This window comes from Siniperca chuatsi, linkage group LG9, assembly GCF_020085105.1.
Source record: "Siniperca chuatsi isolate FFG_IHB_CAS linkage group LG9, ASM2008510v1, whole genome shotgun sequence".
Taxonomy (NCBI): domain Eukaryota; kingdom Metazoa; phylum Chordata; class Actinopteri; order Centrarchiformes; family Sinipercidae; genus Siniperca; species Siniperca chuatsi.
In genome coordinates, this window is record NC_058050.1 from 3,180,882 (window position 1) to 3,204,807 (window position 23,926).

General features: G+C 39.8%; 1 protein-coding gene across 2 annotated transcripts in view; it reads right to left on the reverse strand.

The window, feature by feature from the left end:
- Positions 1–23,926, reverse strand: part of bbs9 (Bardet-Biedl syndrome 9) — a 176,697-nt gene that overhangs the window by 142,156 nt on the left and 10,615 nt on the right. For both annotated transcript variants that reach the window (XM_044209474.1, XM_044209476.1), the window contains exons 6-13: positions 19,605–19,779; positions 12,530–12,614; positions 11,554–11,737; positions 6,198–6,327; positions 3,377–3,558; positions 2,644–2,720; positions 2,028–2,081; positions 1,673–1,775 (exon numbers count right to left, since the gene is read on the reverse strand). In XM_044209474.1, coding sequence (XP_044065409.1) covers positions 1,673–1,775; positions 2,028–2,081; positions 2,644–2,720; positions 3,377–3,558; positions 6,198–6,327; positions 11,554–11,737; positions 12,530–12,614; positions 19,605–19,779 — 990 coding nt within the window. The remainder of the gene's footprint in view (positions 1–1,672; positions 1,776–2,027; positions 2,082–2,643; positions 2,721–3,376; positions 3,559–6,197; positions 6,328–11,553; positions 11,738–12,529; positions 12,615–19,604; positions 19,780–23,926) is intronic.

A 23,926-nucleotide genomic window follows, 5' to 3' on the forward strand; every position in this document is an offset into this window, starting at 1 on the left:
TTTGTCTTTAGAAAAATCTCTAACCGGCCAGGATAGGTCACAAAAGCTCTGTCTAATATTGAAGCTACTTATGACTCACTTGACTTTTCTTTCCAAGTCGTGATTTGCTTATAATTTGGCAGTTTAAAGCAAAATGAACCAAATACAAAAAATGCAACAAAGGAAACTTTTCCACTCTTAGTTCAGACCACAGAAAATAAACTGTAGGTGTGATCTAATACAGCCAGCGTTCAGCGTCCCACTCCATATGTAGACCAACAGGCAGAGCAAGGCACCGACACCACCAGGGTTAGAGGTTTAACTCCCAAAGGGGCCACAGATTTTAAAAATGTGCGTTCTCATGGTACTATAAGGAGCCTCTGATAAAAGCCTTCCCCAACTGGTTTACATTACACACACTGTAAATTTACGTTTGCACGTCAACATGCACACAAAAGGTGGAAAGAGTCAAACAGAGGAAACAGACGTTCAGACTTGTCTAACAGCTCAAAGCGAATGGCAAATGCTGTGTTACAGGATCGGTGATGTTTTTTAATGAACCGACAGCAGATATCAGTGTCTGGGGTCAGGAGGGTTTGTGTACGCAGTGTCTGGGTGATTCAGATCAAAGTTACCGCCACCTGGCCGAGGTGACCGAGTCTCCCCAACAGCTAGACGACAGAACACACAGCGTAAAGGCTGATAAGGGCTGAACAAATACACACCAACACACACCTTTCACTCACTCTCATTCAGTTACTTCCTGTGTGTATGTCTGTTCAGACGGTGGAGGAGGATGTAATGAAGGAGAGGAGAGGAGCAGACAAAATATGTGTGTTGCATGTGTGTGTGTGTATGTATATGTGTAACTGAGACAGTGAGTGATACAGAAAGGCTGGGAAAGAACAAAAGTGATTGCTGACATTAGATGACGGAAGATCTAATACAAAAAATGTATTTAGTACTGTATGACGTTATGAATTATATTAACGTTATAATTATTTCTTTTATCCTAAGGAATTCCATAAAATTAAGTTTTGGTTGTCAGATTTCAGGCATTTGATGATATATTCCTTCTTCCATATAGCTTTCCTCTAGTCCTCAGTCCTGTTTTACCCCTCCCTTTCATCGATTTTCAGTCTTGATTTAAAGAGTCGGTTCACCCAAATTATAAAAAATCTTATTTTCTCAATCAGCACTAGTTTTATCTAGCCTTGCAGCTAGTTTTGTTTTGAGATTTTGAGATTAACCATTTATGCTGCCGCCTCAATACAGTGGGGATGAATGGAATTTCAATTATGCATTGAAAAATTCAATAGCAACATCTCTTTCCAGACTCTGGATAATCCACAGAGTTTACTGTCAACAGCTTTCATCGAGACTCTTTTTCAGTATGAAGTAAGGAGGTCTGTGGATTCTGGAAAGATACATTACTGTTGATTCTTTCAGTGCTGTGAGCACCACAAGCAAAATACAATTCACATCCATTATAATGGGGGTGTCAGCAGAAATCTCAGAGACAGATATCTCAAAACTTGGACAAATGGGAGGCATAGTTTGTACGGTGGTCGCCCACTTATAAATACAATAGAGTGGACAATAATAACGAGGACAAGGAGAAACAAATTCAAAGAAACACACAAGCACAAACACACACACACACACACACAAAGAAAAGCTGCTATAGACTGACCCATGGGCTCCAGGACAAACTGATCCTGAGTGACAGCCAGAGGAGGCTGAATGCCGATGGTCAGCTTAGAGGATCGTACAACACAACTGGCCTTCACCTTCACCTGGAGAGAGAAAGACAGATTATAGAAGTGAGACGGGGAGAGAATGGGGAGGGAAAAACAGGTTAAGATGTGTGAAGGACACAAAAACAAAGCAAAGAAAAAGGAGAGAAGATTTAGAGAAATAGAAATAAAGAAGGGGACAAGCAGAGACAAGGGGAAGAGAAAAGAAAAGAATGAGACAAGAGATGAGTCGATAAGGACAGCAGGGAATTATGGCAAATGATGATTGATCGATGTGCGGCCACAGCTCACCTGAATGGTTACTGAAGGGACGGGCAGACCGTCGATATCTATGATCAGAGCTTGCTGTAGACAGAGACAGAGGGAATGATTAGTCTGTCTGTGTGCTTCTGGTCGTAAATGTGTGCAAGTTGATTTTGTTTAACATCAATTTAAGCATGCCAGGTTCTGATTTCCCACAGGTCTGTCCAAATTTGGACTTGTAGTTGGTGAGGACAGTTTAGAAAGCCAAAGAGAGCCTGATCAAGTAATAAAATTCAATACTGTCTCGCAAAAAACAAAGCAAAGACTCCTGGAGCACTGCTATAAATCACAAATATTCACAGTGACCTGTTGGAGTGTTTGTTTTGTGTGTATTGGTGTGTGTGTGTGTGTTCCTCTCCCACACTCTGTGCAGTGTACCACCTACAGTACTGACTGAACAAGACGATGACTATCAAGTGCTTTAAAACAACACAGCCTCAAACTAAACCAAACAGCTACCCAGACACACACTATCTGCTGCATCTAAAAACACACACACACCATTTTTCAGCCATGTTTGTGTTTTGCACTGTAATTGTATCAATTTGTGGTTTGATTGGAGTTGTTGTGCATGTGTCTCTGTGTGTGTTGTATGTGTGTTTACCGATTGGCTGTCCATGCTGGAGGACACAGCAGCTGTAACAATCAGGTCCTCCTCAGTGTCAGTTTTAGGCAAGATGTCTAAAATGACAGAAGAGTTTTATCCCAAAACACTGAACCAATGTTGTTCCTCAGTCGATATTTCACAAATACAGGTGATGACATTCTCAAAACCAGAGCTACTTTGTAAGCAAACATCTTAAAATAGCTTGAAACTTGTTAAGTCTACAAACATGAATCAATTGGTCCACAAAAAGAAGATGCATCAATGACAATTTTCATTATTGGTTATTCATTGAAGACATTTAAGCAGCAAAAATACCACATATTTGCTCATTAGGTAAGAAACTATAACACATCAGTTTGGGCTCTGGTAACTTTATATCTTGTTCACTGAAATGCTTGATGATTGATTAAAGCTTTGTGCCTACCGGTCTGTTTTAGCTAACACTGCTAAACAGTTGTTTGGAGCAATCACTCACAGGTTTTAGTGGACTTTCGAGCAGCTAAGATTTCATTTATTCCTGTGGACTCGCACCGGCAACCTCCATTAGGATATTTTTTTCGGCCCAGAGAACTAGCGGTTGTATCTGAAGACGTTCTTGTAGCATTGTCATTTTTCAGGAGTTTCAATTCATGGTCTGTGCCCTTCTAGTGACTTTTACTAGACTATAGTGCTTTGATCTGATCTGATCAATTGTCACATAATCTCTATTAAAATTTCAGCAGTCTCCTACCCTGAGTCCTGGTGGCATCTCTGATGAACTTCTGGAGCCTCTTCATCTCAGCATCCACCTGCTCATAGTCGGCCTCCCGGGCGTCCACCTTGGGCGTGGAGAAGAAAGAGGGGTCCGTCCCCATGTAGGAGCACAGGAGGTAACCTTCAGAACTCAGACTGATCACGACTCCTTTTAACTCCCTGAAGAGAGGAGAGGAGTTAATGCAACAACATTAAAAACTGGTACTTTTACCTAGTGTGCCCTTTGCCATCAGTTAGGAACCTGTGTCTAAAATTTCTTCTGTAGTTCAGTATTAGCAGTTTGTTGCTTTACAGTTTGTTTAATGCTTTGAGGGACACAGAATGCAAAGTTCAGTATCGGTTTGTGATATGGAACGAGATGGAAAGAGGGAGAGTATGAGGAAATGCTGAGTGAGGCAATAATGGATTTTAACTGTGTGTGTGTGTTAACTGGTTGCACATGTGTTGTAGTTCCAGTCCATTGAGGCTGTAACACACACACAATCACACGCCGGGGGTTCAGGTCTAGAGCAGCGGCTGGCTCCACACCTGCACAGGAGGGTGTCTGAGGGGGCATAAAACTTTCACTTAAACTGCTGCGGAAACACTCACACACACAAACACACACACACTTACACTCACACAGGCCCCATTTACACTTGTCATTCCAAGTGTCTCGTATCCAGATACAATCCAGATGAGATTTAAGACACTTTCATTTACACATATATTGGCCAGATCACAAATCTGACTGCAATGGAGCTGTTTTTCCTTGTTGCTTTAATGAGACAGAGAACAACCCGCTAATTTCAGTATCATTTTATTGTAAATTTAGCTGCCGTTATCACAAGGATACAGAAGACAGATTAAGAATACTAATTAAGAAAATCAGTGAGAAGAAGTAAGATAGAACTTTATTTATCCAGAGGGAAATTGTTTGGGAAAGAGTGCAAATATTTAAGTTTGGGACATGTGCCGAAGAATAAGCAATCAGACATGTTTTGCTAGTTTCCCATAAAGTACTGCATGTACTTAAATGAAAATAATCTGATACCGGTATCCCATCTGACACAGTGGGATGAGAGTGGGAAGTGTGAAGTGCAAAACAAATATGTGTTTCTGCCCTTTTCGTCTGCGGCTGCATGTTAATTGTTAGTGCATCGTGCTGCTGCCAGTGTTAGTATTAAATCCAACCAATCCAATCAAAAAGGAAGTCGACCCATAGAGACCTAATACTCCTTGGGTCCTATCAGATCTTTTTTTTTTTGTTTAACATCAATTTAAGCATGCCAGGTTCTGATTTCCCACAGGTCTGTCCAAATTTGGACTTGTAGTTGGTGAGGACAGTTGAGAAAGCCAAAGAGAGCCTGATCAAGTAATAAAATTCAATACTGTCTCGCAAAGACGAAGCAAAGACTCCTGGAGCACTGCTATAAATCACAAATATTCACAGTGACCTGTTGGAGTATTTGTTTTGTGTGTATTGGTGTGTGTGTGTTCCTCTCCCACACTCTGTGCAGTGTACCACCTACAGTACTGACTGAACAAGACGATGACTATCAAGTGCTTTAAAACAACACAGCCTCAAACTAAACCAAACAGCTACCCAGACACACACTATCTGCTGCATCTAAAAACACACACACCATTTTTCAGCCATGTTTGTGTTTTGCACTGTAATTGTATCAATTTGCGGTTTGATTGGAGTTGTTTGGAAAAAGACAAATGATTGGCTACAGCTGGCCCCTCCCTGTTCTGCTCTGATTGGCCAGCTGGAAGATATTGTCAGGTCATTTCCTGTCAAAAGTCACACGCTGGATTTCACAAGCTGATAAATACAACAACACACCTGCTGTTTTTGTGTATTTACCTGTGTTGTGTGAATGCAAACATATGAGGGAGTGTGAGATTATATCAGAAAATGAGGCACAGTCCATCCAGTAACAGGATGTCCTCAAGCTTACTCCATGTGTCTCCATGGCTGTGGTGTATACACACAAAGTTGTGCGATTTGTTGTTTCCTGTTAATGTATGTATGTGTCTTTGTGAAGTGCCAGTACATAGTAGTAGCCAGATTGTTTATTGTGGTTAAGTTAATGTTACTGTTCATCAGCCCTAAATATCTTGTATATAGCAAACTTATCGGCGGGGCCATGTGTCGTGTGTTTACTGCCACAGAAGAGGAATAAATCTCATTTACGATGTTGCATCTCTGCCGGTGCTGGTGAAGGCTTGCTAATGTTATCAGCAGCTATTAATCAGAGGTACAAACTTGGGTGGCAGTCAGTGTTCTGCTTTTTATATTTGCAACTGCTATGACAGTTGACAGGTCAACAAAAAAATAAAATAAACATCACTGTTAGGGAGGGGCCACAGAATTCGGCTCAACTGAAGTTTTACATCCTAACAGACTCTCTAACTCTTTAAGAGACTTTTTACCAGTTTAAAATATCACACTTAACTGAGATGTTGTTCTTCTAAAAGTATTTTTCCCACGGTAAATTCCCATTTCAAAGTTTTCTATTAAAGATATTCTTAATGTTCCCCAACATAGAAACACAGGAGTCACCTGGATAATTTAACAATATTACAAGTTTTGTTACCTTTTTTCTATGTCTACTAGATAGAATACATAATTTCATAATATTAGCATATCCTTCCTGAAGGTTGCAGTAATGAGTCCTTTATGAAGGACTTCCTGAAGAAACCATCTTGGTTCCACTGTGGTTCAACTGTCAGTAACTCTCAGTAGGTTCACAAATTTATCTCAGAGGAAACTTTGACATCAGATGTTGTGATTTGCTGGAGGTTGTACTCACGGGAAGTTGGCGACACGAATGGCCACGGGCACAAAGGAGAGCTGGGCTGCCCACTTCAGAGTCACATCCTGGTAAACCAGCAGCATGTTGGTGTGGTTACCTAGCAACAGGTTGGTTGTGCCATCAGTCACTAAACGAGACCAGAAAAAGAAAATTGTTAGACAGAAGAACAGAGCCTATTCACATCAGCAGTTCCTGGCCGGTTATATTCATGATTGGAAAAACTGTCTTCTCTTGTTAAAATAATTTTCCTAATTACGCTTTTTACATTTTTTTAATTTTCTTAAGGAGAGTGACTTACAATGAACTCAGCAGTGAAAAAAGCCTCTAGGACAAGCGTCAGGCACACAATGCTAAAACCACAGAATGACTATGGAAGAGACATGTGATGAGAACAATGTGGTACTGATGTAAAGTTCAAAGACATTTCTATGACTTTCCATAAGTAAAGCAGAGATCTTTTATGACCTTCTACCTTCCTGGTTGTTTAATGTCACTTTGTCAGTCTGGATTCAACCTTAGTAGGGCTGCCAAACACCTATCACACAGCATGTGTGAATAAATGAGGTTTACCTCAGTACAGAACAAATAGGATTGAAGTGGACTACCACAATGTTTGTGTGCCCCAGAACAGTTCAGTTCATTCTTTTGAACATGCACAACTCTTTCCTAAGGTGACAAACTTGGTAAATATCCAGTGAACAGGTGATGCAACTGGGATGCAAAAATCAAGCTCTGTTAGAGACAATAAAAAGTTTTCCCACTTCTTTTCTTCCTTTCCTTTCACTTACATTTGTAGTATGCAAATACAGGTGTATTTGCATATGTTGCATTCATTCATTGGTTTAGGATATTATTATTCCCAGGTACAAGGTTTGAGCAAGCTTTTGCATATGTGTATGGTATGTATTGAGGAAGTTGAATCATTGGTATGACTATGTACTGAAATGTAATAAATGAATAAATGATTGATCACAAAATAATCAAATGAGGTTTAAAAACTGCGTCATACCCATTAGAAAAACTATAATATAAACTTCACTTTGCTGTGATGATTCAACTTAGCGTCTTAAAACCCAGTCTCAGTTTCATAGCAGCACAAAGTCTCTGATTTTTGGTTTTGGAAAAAAGTGGTGCATATTCACAAATCTAACCATGGAGCATAGAAATAACAAATTCCTGTGGTGGGTGGCATTGCCCTTTAAGATGGGTGCAACTTGTACTCTCCTGTAGAAAAAAAAAAATCATCTCTTTACATCTCACATCTGGATTGTATATAGAATTTTGTCATTTAGATCTTTCATTTTAAAACAAGGTCAGCTTTTATAGGTGTATATATAACTAAAGTTACATATACACTTCCTGTGACTCATGGCTAGAAACATTAAATATAAATACTACGTGTTTTACTACTTATGTTTCACACACATACAGCATACACACACAAATGTCCAGTTAATCCCACCAATGGCGCAGTTACCACCTAGAGAGATCTGAGGTGACGGCCACACGCAAAACAAACACGCCTCACTCACACAGTTGAATACACAAGTTATAATATAGTAACAGCGGTCAGCAGGGTGGTACAGTGCAGAGGTCAAAATGACAGAGTGTGTGTTGGTGCCACATCAAAGCAAACACACACCTTCTATCTCAGAATCAGCATTATAATTACAACCTAATTATAAAGGTCCAATCTACGTTCTGCCATCATGTTCAAGCGGATCAACATCGGCTCCTTTCTTACTATTCCTTTCCTCTCTAACTCTTCAATCTGCAGCCCTTATGTTCACATTCCCTTCTTTTCTTTCTCCTCTCTTTTGATCTCTATACCTTTTCCACCAAACTCCTTTACTCCTTTTCAGTTTTCCTTTCTACTACTCTCTTGTTCTCTCCTCATCTTTCTGCTCTTCCTCTCCTTTTTTAATGTTTCACTTTATTCTCACCTGCTTTTTCTACCTCTCTCTTTTATCCTTACTGTATTTTTCGACCAGCTGCCCTTAGCTTCATTCTTGCTTTCCCCCATCCTTCTCTTCCTTCTATCCTCTCCCCAATGTGTCTGTCATCATTCCTTGAAGGAGAAAGGTGGTCTAAGACACATACCATGTAACCGCAATGTCCCGGATTCGTTTGCATAGTTGGTGGATGTCATTCCTCTCTCTCTCTCTCTTTCTCTACTACATGCTGTCCAATAAAGTAGAGAATGCCTAAAAATAATCTTATAAAATAATAAATATAATATAATTAAATAATGATTAGAGCAAGATCTTTCATCTCAGTCTTTTGGAAATGTTCACTGGCTTTTGAGTGATTTCTACTACTGCATGTTCTCATTTTGATTACAGTTTTACATTGTAATGGAATTATAAACTGTTATGTACAGATGAGGGAAATTAAAGGAAAAACCAAGTCTCTGGAACTCTGCCGGTAGAATGGACACCATTCTTCCAAAATATCAAAAGATATTCCCTCATTTGGTGTTTTGATGATGGTGAGGGACAAAATCTCCCGTAGGTTTTTAGTTGTGTTGAGATCTGGTGACTGTGAAGGCCATAGCATATGGTCCACATAATTTTCATACTCATCAAATTATCCAGTGAGCCATCGTGCCCTAATCTGAATTCATCTGTCACCCATTTGTCATGTTTCTAGAAGTGGGGATCATATACATTTACTTCAAACCAAGAGATTTAATATCTCATTGTGGATTGAATGTGGGAGCTGAACTAGAGCGTTTCTGATGAGCAGTCAAGCCAATAAAGTTATTTGAGAAAAGAAAGAAATAGACAGACAGAGGGAGGTAGACATGGAGAGTGAGGGCAGTGGTCCAGCAGAGGCAGCTGTGAGGCTGAAGGCCAGAAGGAAAGCGTTAGGAAACAATCAAGAGATCATTGTTGTCTATCCTCCTCTGCTCTACACTCTCAACTATGAGGGTTCTGTAGATATCCACTAAATGGCCTTGCACCATAAAAGAACCCTTACTGAATGGTGGGTGGCGGCTCTGACAGTCTCAGTGTCACTAAATGCTGGCCTGTTAACAATAAACTGAAGACCAAACGTCGACAAAGAAGACTGCAGCAGCAGTGTGAGCAGCTGCCGTCTTCCAGCCATGTGGGAATTCTTATGCGGTTTTGATTGTTGACAGGAATCATGTCCCAATAAAAGCTACTTTTGTTGCGCTGGCACATCATGTATTGAATTTATAGCTGATTTCCAAGAGTAATTTATATAATCTAAATAATGTCTGGAACAGATAGTGAAGGGCACTTTGAAAGTTGAGATATTTCTAAATTCTAAAATTGAGAACAGATATCAGTAGAAAGCTCTTGGCCATTCTTGCAATCCCTCCATCAATTCTCCCTTCTGGATCCTTCCTCCAGTCTATTTTTCTTCACATCCTTTTATATTTTCTCTTTCCATCTGTCAGTTCTCTAGTGTATTTCAGATCAAGTGTAACACTCTCATAAAAATGGTTCTATGGTACATTGTTGTGTAAACTGAACCAGACAGAAATATTTTTGTTGCTGTAAAGAATGCTCATAAAAAGGTTATTTATTACTCCATACTCAAAAGGTTGTACACAGAACTTTTTTTCTACTGTATTTAAGCACCATTCTGGAGGTCCAACCATATCTGGGTAATTAATTTTGCTTGCGGTGATAAGAATCAGGCTGCAGAGAAGTTATACAATTTTCCTCGTTTCCTTCTGTATTAAAAAATAAACAACTTTAAAGCTTTTGTACCTGGCTGCCAGTGTAAACAAAGTGGAAAGAAACAAAGAGTGATGCTGTTTCAGGGTCACACTTGGTGTACGGCAGTTATATGCACTCTTGTCGAATCACAAAGATTGATCAGAAACACAATGATCGGACAGAAACACATTGGTCAGACAGAAATGTCCCAAATAGAAGTTATAGGGATACAGACAGGATACGGACAGGTTTTATGTTAATCGATGAGTTTTTCCAGAATCACCAACCAGAACAACCAGAAAAACTGGGTATAGACCAAGCAGATCACAATACAACAACAGGTGGCTCATCCCTAATAAGTGTAGCGCTACAAGTAATAAATTCACATATGTGTGTTAGTATGTACTGTATGTGTGCACGTTTTTCTAAATTGCCACAATGAAGCTGCAATTTGATTGCCTGGGTCCAGACCTTTGACGAGATGACAATTCTGTCTGATATCAGGCAAGCAATTTCATACATCTGCATTAATGAGACTGTGTGGAGAAAATTCCTCCATACTGTCAGGTACAAGCTTTTAGTAAAGGTGACTCTGGAGTCTGCATTCATAAGACCAGTTTGTTCTGTTTCCTGCCTCCTTTCTCTCCTTCTCTAACAGAAAGAAGTGTGTAAACTGGAGATCATTTCAAGATCTGTTGGCACAGTGGGATTGTCTCAACACAAACAACATATTTGTTTTATATATTTGTATTTATTATGTTATCCATTCATCTTGCACCATATGTTTGTATGTAACTAGTGTGTTCAGCAGTCTGTTCAGTTTTTGTTTTAATGCAGCAGAGCTACTCCAGTTATTCCATCATGTTCTGCCAAAAGCAGCTTCCTGCAGAGCCAGTCATGTGGCATTGGGCCACTGCACAGAATACTTTGTTCGGGCACGTTTTGGTGTATTTGTTCACTTATTTTCAATAGTTTGGTTGTGGCAGGTGCACTGATGCATGGTGAGTTTTGTGTTGCTGCCCTTTACTTTACTCAGAGCTTTACCAGTGCCACACTGGCTAAATTTGACACTGTCCCCGCAGTGTCTGTGCTCTGTTCTCTTCATGTATCCAAATTCTTCAGGAACAGCAAGTTCTCTTGCCCATTTTCAATTTTCTCTGTTTAGTTGCCAAATGCTAAGGGCTAAGAAGAGTGAGCACTCTACTTGAGAATGATTTAACATGCCCTGTGACCTTTGACCTCTTGCTCTCTATGAATAGTGATGCTAATACCTGAGCTATGTGCTTCCAAACTAATCACTGCCTTTAAGATTCTAATCTAATTTAGAGTCAAAAGCATTCATTTGGCAACAAAACAAAGAAATATGATGGATATATTATTTCCTCTCTTTAAAATTCCCCACCCCTTTACATTTCTCTGTGTGCTATAAGTTTCGGTTGAATCTTTATTCTTACATATTCAGTTAAGGGCCCAGTAGATCTGTTTCTACTACTCAGTCAATGTGTATTAAGTCCTTAACCGGATCAGGCAGGAGTATAGCTGAACAAATAGCTTGTAGGAAGACCATGAGGACTGTAAAGGTGAAATATCCCTTTATAGTTAGGCTTAAGTCATGCAGCAAGATAAACCTAAGCCTATGCTAAAGATTCAGTGTCCCGGTTTACCTGAGGTGTAGGGCAGGAAGCAGCTGGGGTTGAACTCCAGCTTCTTCATGAAGTGGATCTGGCCGTTGTCACGGAGACAGTAGAGGTTCCTCTCACCCAAAACAAAGATGGAGGAGGAGGAGTGGGAGAACGAGGGCACAGAGAGGTCCAGGGCCTGTTCTCCCAGCACAAACGTCCAGTCAGGCTGGAGGAGAACACACACACACTCTGTTACAGCACACTGCCCTCATTTTCTTCAATTTCAAAAGAACAAGCATGACGTATACTCTGACATGTAATGTCTGAACACCCTTCACAAAATGTTTATGCAGTCACTGAAATCCATGTCTTTTGTTAGGTTTTCCCATTTTATGTAGGCAGAAATGAGGACAAATGCATTTAAGCTCTATGAATGAAGACATGTGATCTGTGTATGTTGGCACTTGTGCTCTTGTGCTGCTGTGGGAAAATTCAGATGTTTGTGTGTTCCAAAGTTTTATACAGGATGATGGTCTAACTACAGCTCCTATCCTACTGAACTTCTGTGGTAAATGGCAAGAGTACGAAAAAGATGTGTAGACATTTTTCCTAATCGACATTCAATACATTCTTCAGCATTAAAAATTCAGACTAATTATAAAGATCAATATGATTTAAGGTTATGGGTAACTGGCATATGTGCCGGCCCCTTTCAACTGTATACTTGAACTGTATACAGATGAGTGACAATACATTTGAATTTGAACTAGCTGTCAACACTGTGCCATGCCCACATTTAACTAATAACACTGTAATGTGAAATTCCACCAGCACTAATCATTTCACCTGACACCAAACTTCAAGCTACTATCAAAATATTTTCATGGTGAAAAGCATTCATAAATGGCACAGCAGTCTGGACAGGTGATACAAGGCCTAAATGTTAGCGCACAATCTTACTGTACACACATTGTCAGTTTTAAGTGTATCTCTGGTAGCTGGTGTGTTTAGGACTCACCGTCAGCCTCTTGCCTCCAGTCTTGAGGGGCAGGTCAGGATCCTGTCGACTCTCTGCCTCTGTAGCCACGGCCAGAGTCTCATACCTGGGAGTCAGAGACACAGACAGCTGCGTATAAAAACATACTGAGTGTCTGTGGATCACATTCAATCTCCTGTCAGTGGAGTGCTGTTTGCCACCCACTGTTTCATATGTAAGCTGCTTTTGCAAACACACGCCAAGAAATTCCAGACATGTAAAAGTATCAAATCTAAATGCATGCAAATCAATGAATTCAAAGTTTATCTCTGCTATGATTAAAAGATCTTGCCTTTTCATTTTCTGTTCTTTAGAATTGACCACATTTATCAACATTATAACTTTGTTTACTGTACATTTAACTTCAGCTATGAGTTTAGCTGACCTTTAAGACAAGCAAAACACACAATTAGTTACTTCTATTTTGACTCAGTAGGTCAGTGTTGGCTGCTGGCAGAGCTGGAAGTGAAATGCCTTGCTCAAGGACACTTTGCACTGGGCAGGGAGCGTTTCTTATTTAAGCATTCCCATCAGATATTCCACAGCCAGTCTAAAAAATGAAATTAGTGACTCTCTGGTTACAAATTTCACAACTAGCCCAAGACCACAGCAACACCAGTTATGTTCCTGAAAGAAATTCCGTCTGTAAGGCCAGGGCAGAAATCCTAGTACACATCATTTATTCACATTTAAATTAAGTCGAACACTGTATAACATGTTCATTATTAACAAAATCCACAGCTAACGTCTTATATTCTCCTTCTCTTTCACAGCTTCTGTCAGGTCAGTCAACAAGCTGGTGACCTGCTATTCCCCGGAACTGCGGTCTATCAGTTTTAATCAGTGAGCTTTTGGCAACTGGCTGAGGATAAAGTGGTCAGACTGATCTGTGGTCAGTTGATTTTGGCATCTTCAGCATCAGGAGTTTTCCAGTAAGAAGCTGGCAGTCGAAGCAGCTTGGCGGGAATATATCCTTCTATTCTAACACCTGGATGAACAGAGAGTTTCAAACCCGACCCAGCCTGACTCCGAACCGCAGCCCAAACACTATATAACTGCTGATTTATGCACTCACAGTTTTCTCACTCAGTATTACATATGTGGACCACAAACCTGCTGCTAATCAAAGCTGGCAGGTCTGAAATCTACCTTAAATCGTAAGGACCATAATCCAATATGGCTGCCACATTATGGGCATAGCTTGCGATTAATATCAGCCATCTTTACATCGGGAGACACCAATTTCTCGTTGAGCATGTTTTTATTTAGAAGTTTACGCAACACTTGGGTGATGTGAGAAAACTAATTAGACAAACTGACCATAAAACAGCACGTGTTTACTGAAGAATTCAGTATGACAAGGATTCTCAAGTGTTCTATGTTTAACCCTTGTGCACTTGATGTGTAAAGTGTTATTGATCATGTTATGGCATTTTTGCCATATATATATATATACACACACACATACACACAACTTACTTTTAGCATTTTGTACTAACAATATGTGTGTTGACACAAGTCAATCAAACTGTGATTTTGAAATGACACTGCTAAATAAACAAAGACAAGGGGAAATGTTTCTCCAAGGATTTAGTAATTATTTTTTGTTTTCCGGATATCTTCCTCGAGTTGTTTCACCACCATATGAAATTGATTAGAATTTTTGGAGCTGCGAGTATTTTTTATGATTTATACTGACTTTTTAGCCACGCATGCGGCTCTAGGAAAGGCAATGTCAGTTTGTATGTTGGTCGTCCACCACTTTGTTTCAGACTGCAATATTTCAACAACTGTTAGATGGATTGCCATGACATGGTCCGAAGAGGATGAATCCTAATGACTCAGGTGATCCGTGACTTTTCATCCAGTGCCACCAGCAGGTTGACATTTTTGGCTTAGAGTGAAATGTCTCGACAACTATTGGATGGCCATGCAATTTGGTACAGACATTAATGTTCCCCTCCAGATGAATTGTAATAACTTTGGTGATCCTCTGACTTTTCATCTAGGTCCATCATCAGGTCAAAGTTTTGTCCAATACTGCCTGACCAAATACTCGCAAAACTAAAAAAATTCTCATTAGCCTCTGCTGCTGTTTGTTTAGTACTAATAAGCAAATGTCAGCATGCTAAGACATTAAATTAAGATGGTGTACATGGTAAACATTACCTGCTAAACATCAGCATGTTAGCATTGTCATTATCAGCATGTTAGCATGCTGACGTCCCACAGAGCCGCTGGAGTGGCTGTAGACCCTTGTCTTGTTTGAGTATCCTTAGTTCTTCCTGCATTCAGTGTGAATGCACTAATTCAAAACCTGTTTAGAATTAGTATGTAGTATGGAATTGGGACACTGCTTTGGTACTGTATACATATTAGGCCACTCAGCCACCTGAACACCCCATTACTGTTCCTTTTTTATAGCAAAACAAAAATATATAGAAAAAGAAACTGTCACATCGCTGCCCATCCCATTGCCTGAACATTTCAGTTTTATACCTGGACAAAGCTGATTACCATATGCGACCCCAAAAGTGACACTAATTCCTCATAACATTGCATATAAAAAAGCAAATGAAGTGTTCTAAACTTTTTTGCAACACAAAACAAGATTTATAGTTTTCAACTCATCCGTACAGTAGCCGTACCCGCTGAGCGTCTATGAGAAATGGCGAGCAGACTAACGAGCTGCTTTATGGATGACTGCCAGTAAAGAAACCTTTTCATCGCACCATGACCATTTCCTGGGGAAGAAAATTGACTAAAAAATATATTAAACATGTCAGCGGTTTTAAGCTTTTAAAGCAACACTCAACAATGGATCGACAGGCCGGCTCCTGGATGAGTGAATATATTAAATTCAGCCTAATAATACTAAAACAACACAATAAAATAACTGTATTCTTTCACTCTGTTTTGATATTTCTATTCCATCCTTCACTTAGATGTCTTACTAATGATAGGATATGAGGTAGCATGAATGAATTAAAACTGAACATGCATGTGTGTGTGTGTGTGTGTGTGTGAGTTCAGTTCCATCCACCAGTAGTTGGTTGGATGTTGATTTAAGTATTATGAAAGAGGGTAAAAAGCACACAATGCACTGTGTGTACGAGAGAAAAATTGAAAAACCACAAAAATGTGATTATTCACCTGCATGCCTAATATATGAGGAGGGAGAACAAGACGCATACACACATACACACATACACACATACACACATACATACACACACACACACACACACCACTGGCAGTGACATGCACTTGGGAATGCTGAATTTTTTTTGTTTGCCATTTAAAAGTGTTTGTGGTGAACATGGTGTGCTCACACACGGACAAAGTTTTGGTACGGCCTGACTGTCTGTGCAGGAGGCAGTATCAGTCATCATGTAGAGTGTAGGACACTGAGGTTGAGGAAACAGTGTTCTCATTTATATGAAAGAGGATCTCTTTGAAAAACTCCACAAACAAACATACTGATTTACCTTCAACATATACATCATACAAGCATATACATACACACACACATACGCACACAAATTATACAAACACACACTACATGCATATGCTCCCCCGGTCTCATGGATAAACACAAACTAAAATCTCAAAGCTGACGCCAACACACACACACACACACACACACACACACACACACACACACACACACACACACAGAGCAACCAAATCAAGCTCTTATTCATCAGGGCAGGAGACGGTCCAACAGGCTAAATAAACTGAGCGAGGCAGAACAGTTTGACCAGTCATCTGATATTAAATGTATAACAGTCAGTGAAGACCCGTCATTTGATATGGAATATACTGTATATAAAAGTTGGTAAAGCCATAACACATCAGTGCCTAGTTGTATAAAAGTCTCTCTACTCACGATTTCTCTTAAGATGTGAATCTGCATGGATACATACCACAAGAGGTAAGTGAGAATGTTTTTTTTGTAATTTGGGTGTACCGGCCCTTTAAGAGCGTTGTAAGAAATATCTCAAGCCGACTCCTATGGTCAGGTACATTTTCTGAGTGTTTTCTTACAGTCAAGTGATACCAAGTGAGACCCAGAAAGACTTTATGCCAGATAAATCCAACACACGCTGTAGAAATTAGAACATCTGAGCATCACAGGCTGTCACTTGACAACCCTTAGACCCAGAAAGAAAGACTTTTTTTCCATACAGAGCCAAGAGATAAGTGTCAGCTGAAGAAATATATACATTCAGTAACAACTGAATTAATTATCACAATTTAATCCATTAGGCCTAAAAGTAACCCATAGTCATTTAAAGCTTTCTCTTCAGATTTAAGCTAATGATTTTTTGATTGATTGATATAGTTTTTATCCAGGGGCCATCAATCCGTCAGTTCGAAATCGCAAAGCATTTCAGTTGAAACATAATTTGTTAATGCTCTCCAAGAGCTGTATCGGGAGTTTATCGGCTGTGCTAAGTTACAGCTAATTCACTTCCTGTTGCTCTTGTTTTACATTAAAAGCTTTTATTGTGAAGCAACTAAATGAACTTCATTGTCTTTATCACCAAAGTTAGCGGTGTCTGTGGGCATAAATGCTATTGTTCCCAATAATTTTGTGTCCACAAGTGTGTTTTTCAGTGCTGTTTTATATATTGCAGAGAGGAATAACACAAGAAGAACTACAGTTCTCGCAGACTATAGTAAGGCGACAGGCTCTTATTACAGCTTGTGAGAGCCAGAACACCTCCTAAACTACATCAAGGTAAATAACACCTTTTACCATGCCATTCTGTGGGTGGAAAACCACTAATGCTGTGTGCACATCACAAAATGTGATTGCTATTACTCATGGCATGGCATGAGTGTCCCAGTCATATTACTGACTTGTTGCTGGAGATCTGTTGCATTTTTACATGTCAGTCTTACACATTTGAAGGTATGTCTTCTTGATTGATTCTGCGAAGAGATGGGAGTCTTTCATTCCATGCTGTGTCCTAGGTGTCCCTTAGTTTCCCCTCCTTCAAAAAAGGGTTTTGCTGCTGCTGCTGGCACAGCACGAGTGTCTCTGTGGGCTAATTTTTCTAAAACGGCAGATTTTGGTTTATATTTGGACACGAAGGTGATCTTTGCTTCAAAAAGACACACACAAAAATCGGGAGCAATTTGGGGCTCCGTATCTTGCTCAAGAACACTTGGACATGAGGACAGGAAGAGCAGAGGATTGAACCACCAACCTTTGGTGTTGGCGGCTGACATGCTCAACCACTTGAGCTACAGCTGCCCATTCAAAATTCCAAAGGGATTCAGTTCATAATGATATGAGAGAGAGAAACCAACAAATGTATTTTTATATAGTAAAGTAAAAATTATGAATAAATTTAATAAAACTGTTGCTGATCGATTTTTAGTCGACAGACTGATTGACTAATCGTTTCAGCAATTATTACTTTCATGCAGCCATTCATGTGTTTCAGCCAGACAAAGACACTAATGTCTTGTGGACACCCAAATTGGACGCAGGAGAAACTAGAGCAAGCCACCATGTTTGGATTAAAACACATTTCAACATTTCTACTGAATGTTTACATGTATCCACCAGTAAGTTCTAGTCACCAAACTCAGATGTTTTATTTACAAAGTGAACATAAAGGTGCAGTACAGAGCTACTTTTAAATGAATCCATTTAAACCATAGATATTATGTTACCGCGGGGTGTATACACTACACACTGTAATGGAAATAAGAAGCTTGTTGCTATAAGTAATGCACACTGCATTACTTATAGCAACAAGCTTCTTATTTCCATGTATGTAAAGGTACCCAGTGTCAGCTTTAATTTACTACAGAATGTGCATCGCAGGGCTGTGTTTGTGCGTGTGTGCGTGCGTGTGTGTGTGTGTGTGTGCGTGCGTGTGTGTGTGTCCAGGGAGAGTAGTGAAGTCAGTGTTTCTAGTCTGGAGAATCTCTTGATACTGGTGGGGGGCATCCAGATAACAAACAGCTGGGAGAGAAAATTACACACATGCATACCGTACACCCACACAGTCTGTAAGACTTCTAAAAGCTCTCCCTGCCTCAGCCAGAGGGAAATGGGAAGTGTGCATGTGCTTAAATTAAAGTGAGGTACTTTCTGATCAAACTCTGCTTGTGTGTATCTGTTTTGGTCCATCAAGACAGGCTCTGCAGTGAGAGCAGATGCCTTCAAGATAGTGAAAAATTAGTCAGCGCCGCTCACTAACCATCAGCAGCTGACACTGAAGAAGGTGGATAACACCAGGTAACCTTAAATAACTTCATAGGTACTACAGATTACAGACTAGCACTTGCGAAGTGGGGAAATGTATGTTAACTAACATTGATCTAAAATACTAAAATACATATAATGTTTTTATGACTCATAACTTTAAAAGCAATTCATGATATGCTTTCATTTCAGCAATAATTTAGCAAAATTAAGTAAAGGTTTTCACATTTTGGAATAAAACTTCAGTATTTTCTAGCATTTGCATTGATTTACATGAACAGTTGGGTGGGGTTAAGTGCAACAGACAATTTACTTTTTAGGAAGGTTATTAATGGCAAAAGACTGTCTGCATGAAGGCCTACTTTAAAGATTTTAAAGTAACATTAGTGCATGACAAAAATTTAAAACAAATGAAACAAATCCCAGAAGATATAATAAAATAATTATTATTTTAGGAACAGATTGGTATGTGTTAGAATGATCAGGCAGAAAATGTTTCAGAGTGTTTGAGTGGTTTGGAATGATCTGAAATGTCCCTAAAATAACTTCCCATCCCTGCAAAGTAAAGTGTTATATTGTAACATGTAAACATGTTGTATTGCTGTCTGAGTAAGATGAGAGTAAGGGAGTATTTCTCCTTTTTCCATCTTAAACCAAAGTGCTAGCACCTAATAAACATTAAAACAAACAAATATTTACACTTCCTTGCAATTAATGCTTTTCACTCGCTATGCATCCCATAAAATCCCATAAAAGAGTTTTTTCGTTTTCAAGTGAGCAGATTATCGATGATATTGAAAGAATATTATGGAGGCTTATGGAAAAACCTACTTGTAGCTCTCCAGCTGGCGTGCAGAGGAAACAGTGAGGAAGCTGTCTGTTCTGGGGTTGTAGACCAGCGGGCCGGGCAGCAGGAAACCAGGGAGGAACCTGCCAAAGGAGTAGCTGTCCTGCTCGAAGAACATCAGCATCCCATCCATAGACTGGATACACAGGGAGTGGTGACCTGATTGGGCAAAGGAGACGATTCAGTCACTCTTATCCCATAAAGACCAAAATCACTTGGGAAGCACTCACACACTGCTGGTATTGTTAAATTATGGACAAAATGGAATTTCCATCTTCTAGGTACAAAGTGGCTTGTTGCTGGAGTCTTGTACCAAGAGAGAAATCTCATTTTTTCAAGCAAAACGCATTAAAGTACATGTTTGTTCTTTGGAGTACATAATTGCATAACATACATTGAAATTACATAACATGTACATGTATGTATTTTATTTCTTTATATTTCATCATTCACTGTGGTATTTTATTTCTCTTGTTGTGAAGCACTTTGTACTTTGTTTTGATAAGTGCTCTATAAATAAAGTTTTATTATTTATTATACACTCCCTATGACTTATTTACTGCTGAAGCAGTTAGTTGTTCAAACAAGTTCGACTGACAACAATTTTGATAACTGATTGTTTAAAAAGGTCCAGTGTGTAGAAGTAAGTGACAGCTAGCGGTGAAATTGCAGACTAAAGGAATAATCGATTCATCGTAAAAACTGACAGATTAATATGTGATAAAAATCATCTTAAATTGCAGGTCGAAAAGTAATAGTCTAACATGAATCTTGGTTGACTTTAAATATAATCATCTGACAATCACGCCCACTTCACGCAGCGATTGGCCAGGTGTGTGGAGGCATAAAGTAGGCAGGGTTTGAATTCCTTTCCCAAGCTCTCCTTTTCCATTTTTCGCACAACTACTTCAATTTATGTGTGTAAAACCAAGTGCGACACCATGAATGCCTTAAAGGAGAGACTGTCTGAAAGTGTGTTCCGTTATCCCCATTTGTACGATTCATCACGCCTTCACCTCACAATCACTGTTAGCTAAAAAGGCATTGCATTTGTGGATTACATATTCAGTTTTATGACAGCTCTGACTCTGCTGTTTCTAATTTATTTTGTTTAAATACAAGCACCAACGATCCTGAAAGACATTCATGGCATGTTGTTGTGCTGTGAAGTGTATTTCTCACTCTGGCTGAATCTGATTCCTCCATTAACACACACACACACACACACACACATACACACACACCGGGCTCTGAGTATAAATGTGTACAAGAGTATGTGTTGGTTAGGAAAGGCCTGAGGTAGGACATACTAAGCCCTAACACACACAAACACATAGCAACACACACGGCCATAAAGCAGTGGGGCTGTGTGACCAGAGAACTATAATTAGGCCTCAGCGCGCTATTAAAACTCACACTGCCATCAACTAGAGGTCAGGGAGACAGCCACCTACAGCGCAACACACACACACACACATACACACACTTGACATCTATCACCAAGGATTTAGACAGAAAAGCCGCACCCTCCTACACACCTATTCTGTGTAAGCACGTGTGTGTGTGTGTGTGTGTATGTGTGTTTGAGTGATGAGCGGAGTTCAGGGTGGCCGTTAACATGCTGAAGGACAAGGTCTCTTACACTGCAGACACGCCCTGAAGTGTGCATAATACAATGCTTGATAATGAACCAACAGCAAATGTTGCAGTCTGCATTTGGGTGGATTTACATTTCAACCTATTTGAAACACTGTTTTTTTGGAGAACAAACACATTGTCTTCATGATGGCCGGTTCTGAGTGTCTGCTGTGTTTGTGACCATGTAACTGTCCTTAATGTGGAAAACTGAAAATACATAAGCCAATTGTAGCGGTGACAGTGTCCCTTAGCAGAAGGGTTGTGTATTATGATTCAACTCATTGTCTCTTCTTATTGTACCCTGGTTCTGATTCTTTTCATTTCAAAGCATATTTGTATTTGAATTAAATACAAATATGCTTTGTCTTGTCAGGACTCCAAAAACAGCAGGACCTGAGGAGTGGAACCTTCCTCCCAGTCAAACACTTTGTCAAGTGTCTGGTGGTCGTTTCCCACCCTGAAAAGCAGCGCGAGGGTCAAAACAACACACACTCAAGACAGCCTGACACGGTGCTGTATCATCAGTAATAAGAAAAGTGCTACGTACTGAAAATGAGAGCCAGGCAGTGCCATAATGGCAACTGTGCACGTGTAATTTCACACGCCCACGCCCAGGTATAACGTGTCCAAGAGTCCTGTATGAGAGCACCGCCGTTCAAACACAGCGGAGGAAATGGGCCTGTATTAGTGTCATTAATAAGACATGTTGAACAAGAGCAGCCAACAAAGCACAGAGGCTGGCCGCACACTGCAGTGGGCAGAGCCTCGCCTTCGTGTGTGAGTGAGACAGAGAAGAGAGAGTGTGTAGGTACATGTGAATGTGTTGTGTGTCCATGCACACTTGTGGACCAGAAAGCGTGTGTGCCAATTTGTTTTGTGCATGAGTGTATGCACATGTGCCTGTGTGTGATTATGTGTGTATGTATGCATACCTATATGCGTCTAACCAAAGCTTGAAAGGGCCAGTCCATGCTCAGAGAGTGTGTGTGTGTGTGTGTGTGTGTGTGTGTGTGTGTGTGTGTGTGTGTGGCCTGAATGTGACCCAAACCCAAAGGCAGCCCTGCTATTAGAGCAGTATTAGTACAGAGCTGCTATTACAGCGCCTACAGCACTGCTAAATGGCTGCTATTATAGACCTACACACACACACACATGTAAGAGCAGACACGACTTGCAAAAACACTCTCTCACACCCACACACACACGCACGCATGCATGCACGCACGCGCACACACACACACACACACACACACACGCACACACACACTCAAGGCTTTCCAAATCCAAACACACACTTTGAACATTGGAAAGCAGATTGCTGTCTGCTGAAGAAGCACACACACACACATGCAACTACAAATTCGGACATTTGGCTGGTCTGGCCTTAGAGCTATGACCATCACTCTGTACTCAGTAAACACGTGTGCTTGTGTGTGTGTGTGTGTGTATGTATGTGTTTCTTTGTGGATATATATATATTTCTGTATTTGTTTGTACATGAATGTGTGCTTTTAAATGTGTCTGCAAATCATTATGTGTGTGTGTGTGCGTGCGCCAATCAACCGTGAAATCACCTCATTTTTCTGTAAACTGTTTGAAATAGTGAGGAAAGCTCAAACAGCGAGCAGCTTCCCCCGACTCAAACACTCCCAAACAACTCATCCGATCTTAACAAGAACAAGACAAATGAAGCAACCTCTTCTGTATCGCCGATGTCAAATAAAATGTGTCGAATGAAGAAATGAAGAAAGCAAAGATTGTTTCACTGTAATTCTGGTATTGAAACTAAAACACTGCCGCAGGAAAAAGAGAAACATTGTAATATGAGGTTTATATAAAAAACATATGCAATGTAAAATTTCAACACTAGAACATGCTTAAGAGAAATGTATACATAAGCAGGAAACAGGAACCAGGAAACAGGAAAAGGTATGAGTTAAAGCAGTGGTTGTGAGATTAATCTAAGGTGTTGCAACATTATTACTAAAATAGGAAACGAGCAAAAAAAATCTGTTAATTTTTCTTGATATATAGTGTATAGATTTACCTATTTGGGTTAAAGCATTAAGAGGCGCTGCAAACAGCAACAGCAGTGCAGGTAACTGATGATGAAGCAAAGTGAAGGAAAATTAAACGCAACATCAATGCAACATAAATTAAATATATGCAGAGCAAAGATTATGTTTCTTTACATTTTGCAAATTCAATATGTAAATTGACGCTTTTACAACATTTTTACTGTTTAGTTCCTGCTCTCAGCTGTTTACTTTTCTCTTTTTTATGTGATTATAGGTTCATTTCTTTCTTTGTAAGTTATTTATCTTGTTAGTATTATGCTGATTTTTGGTCTGGTTATCATGTCCAAGGTACTAGGTATTACTGAAACCTAAAAATTGAGCGTAAGCGTTTGAAATATTGTGATGTGCAGGGTTTTGCTTGCACCAAATTCTGTGATTCAAGCTGAGGAGCTGGTTATAGATGCTGAATTCAAGAATTCAGATTCAAGGCTGCTGTTCTGTAGCTGAACTCTGACCTCCCCCTTGAGAGGTGGGTAAAAAGGGAATTTCCCTACACAATACAGGATCCCATTCATTAAATTTTAGTAACTGCAATTCCAGAGCCTACACTGACATCTAGTGGTGACAACAGGGAAGAGCAGGAGGGGAGA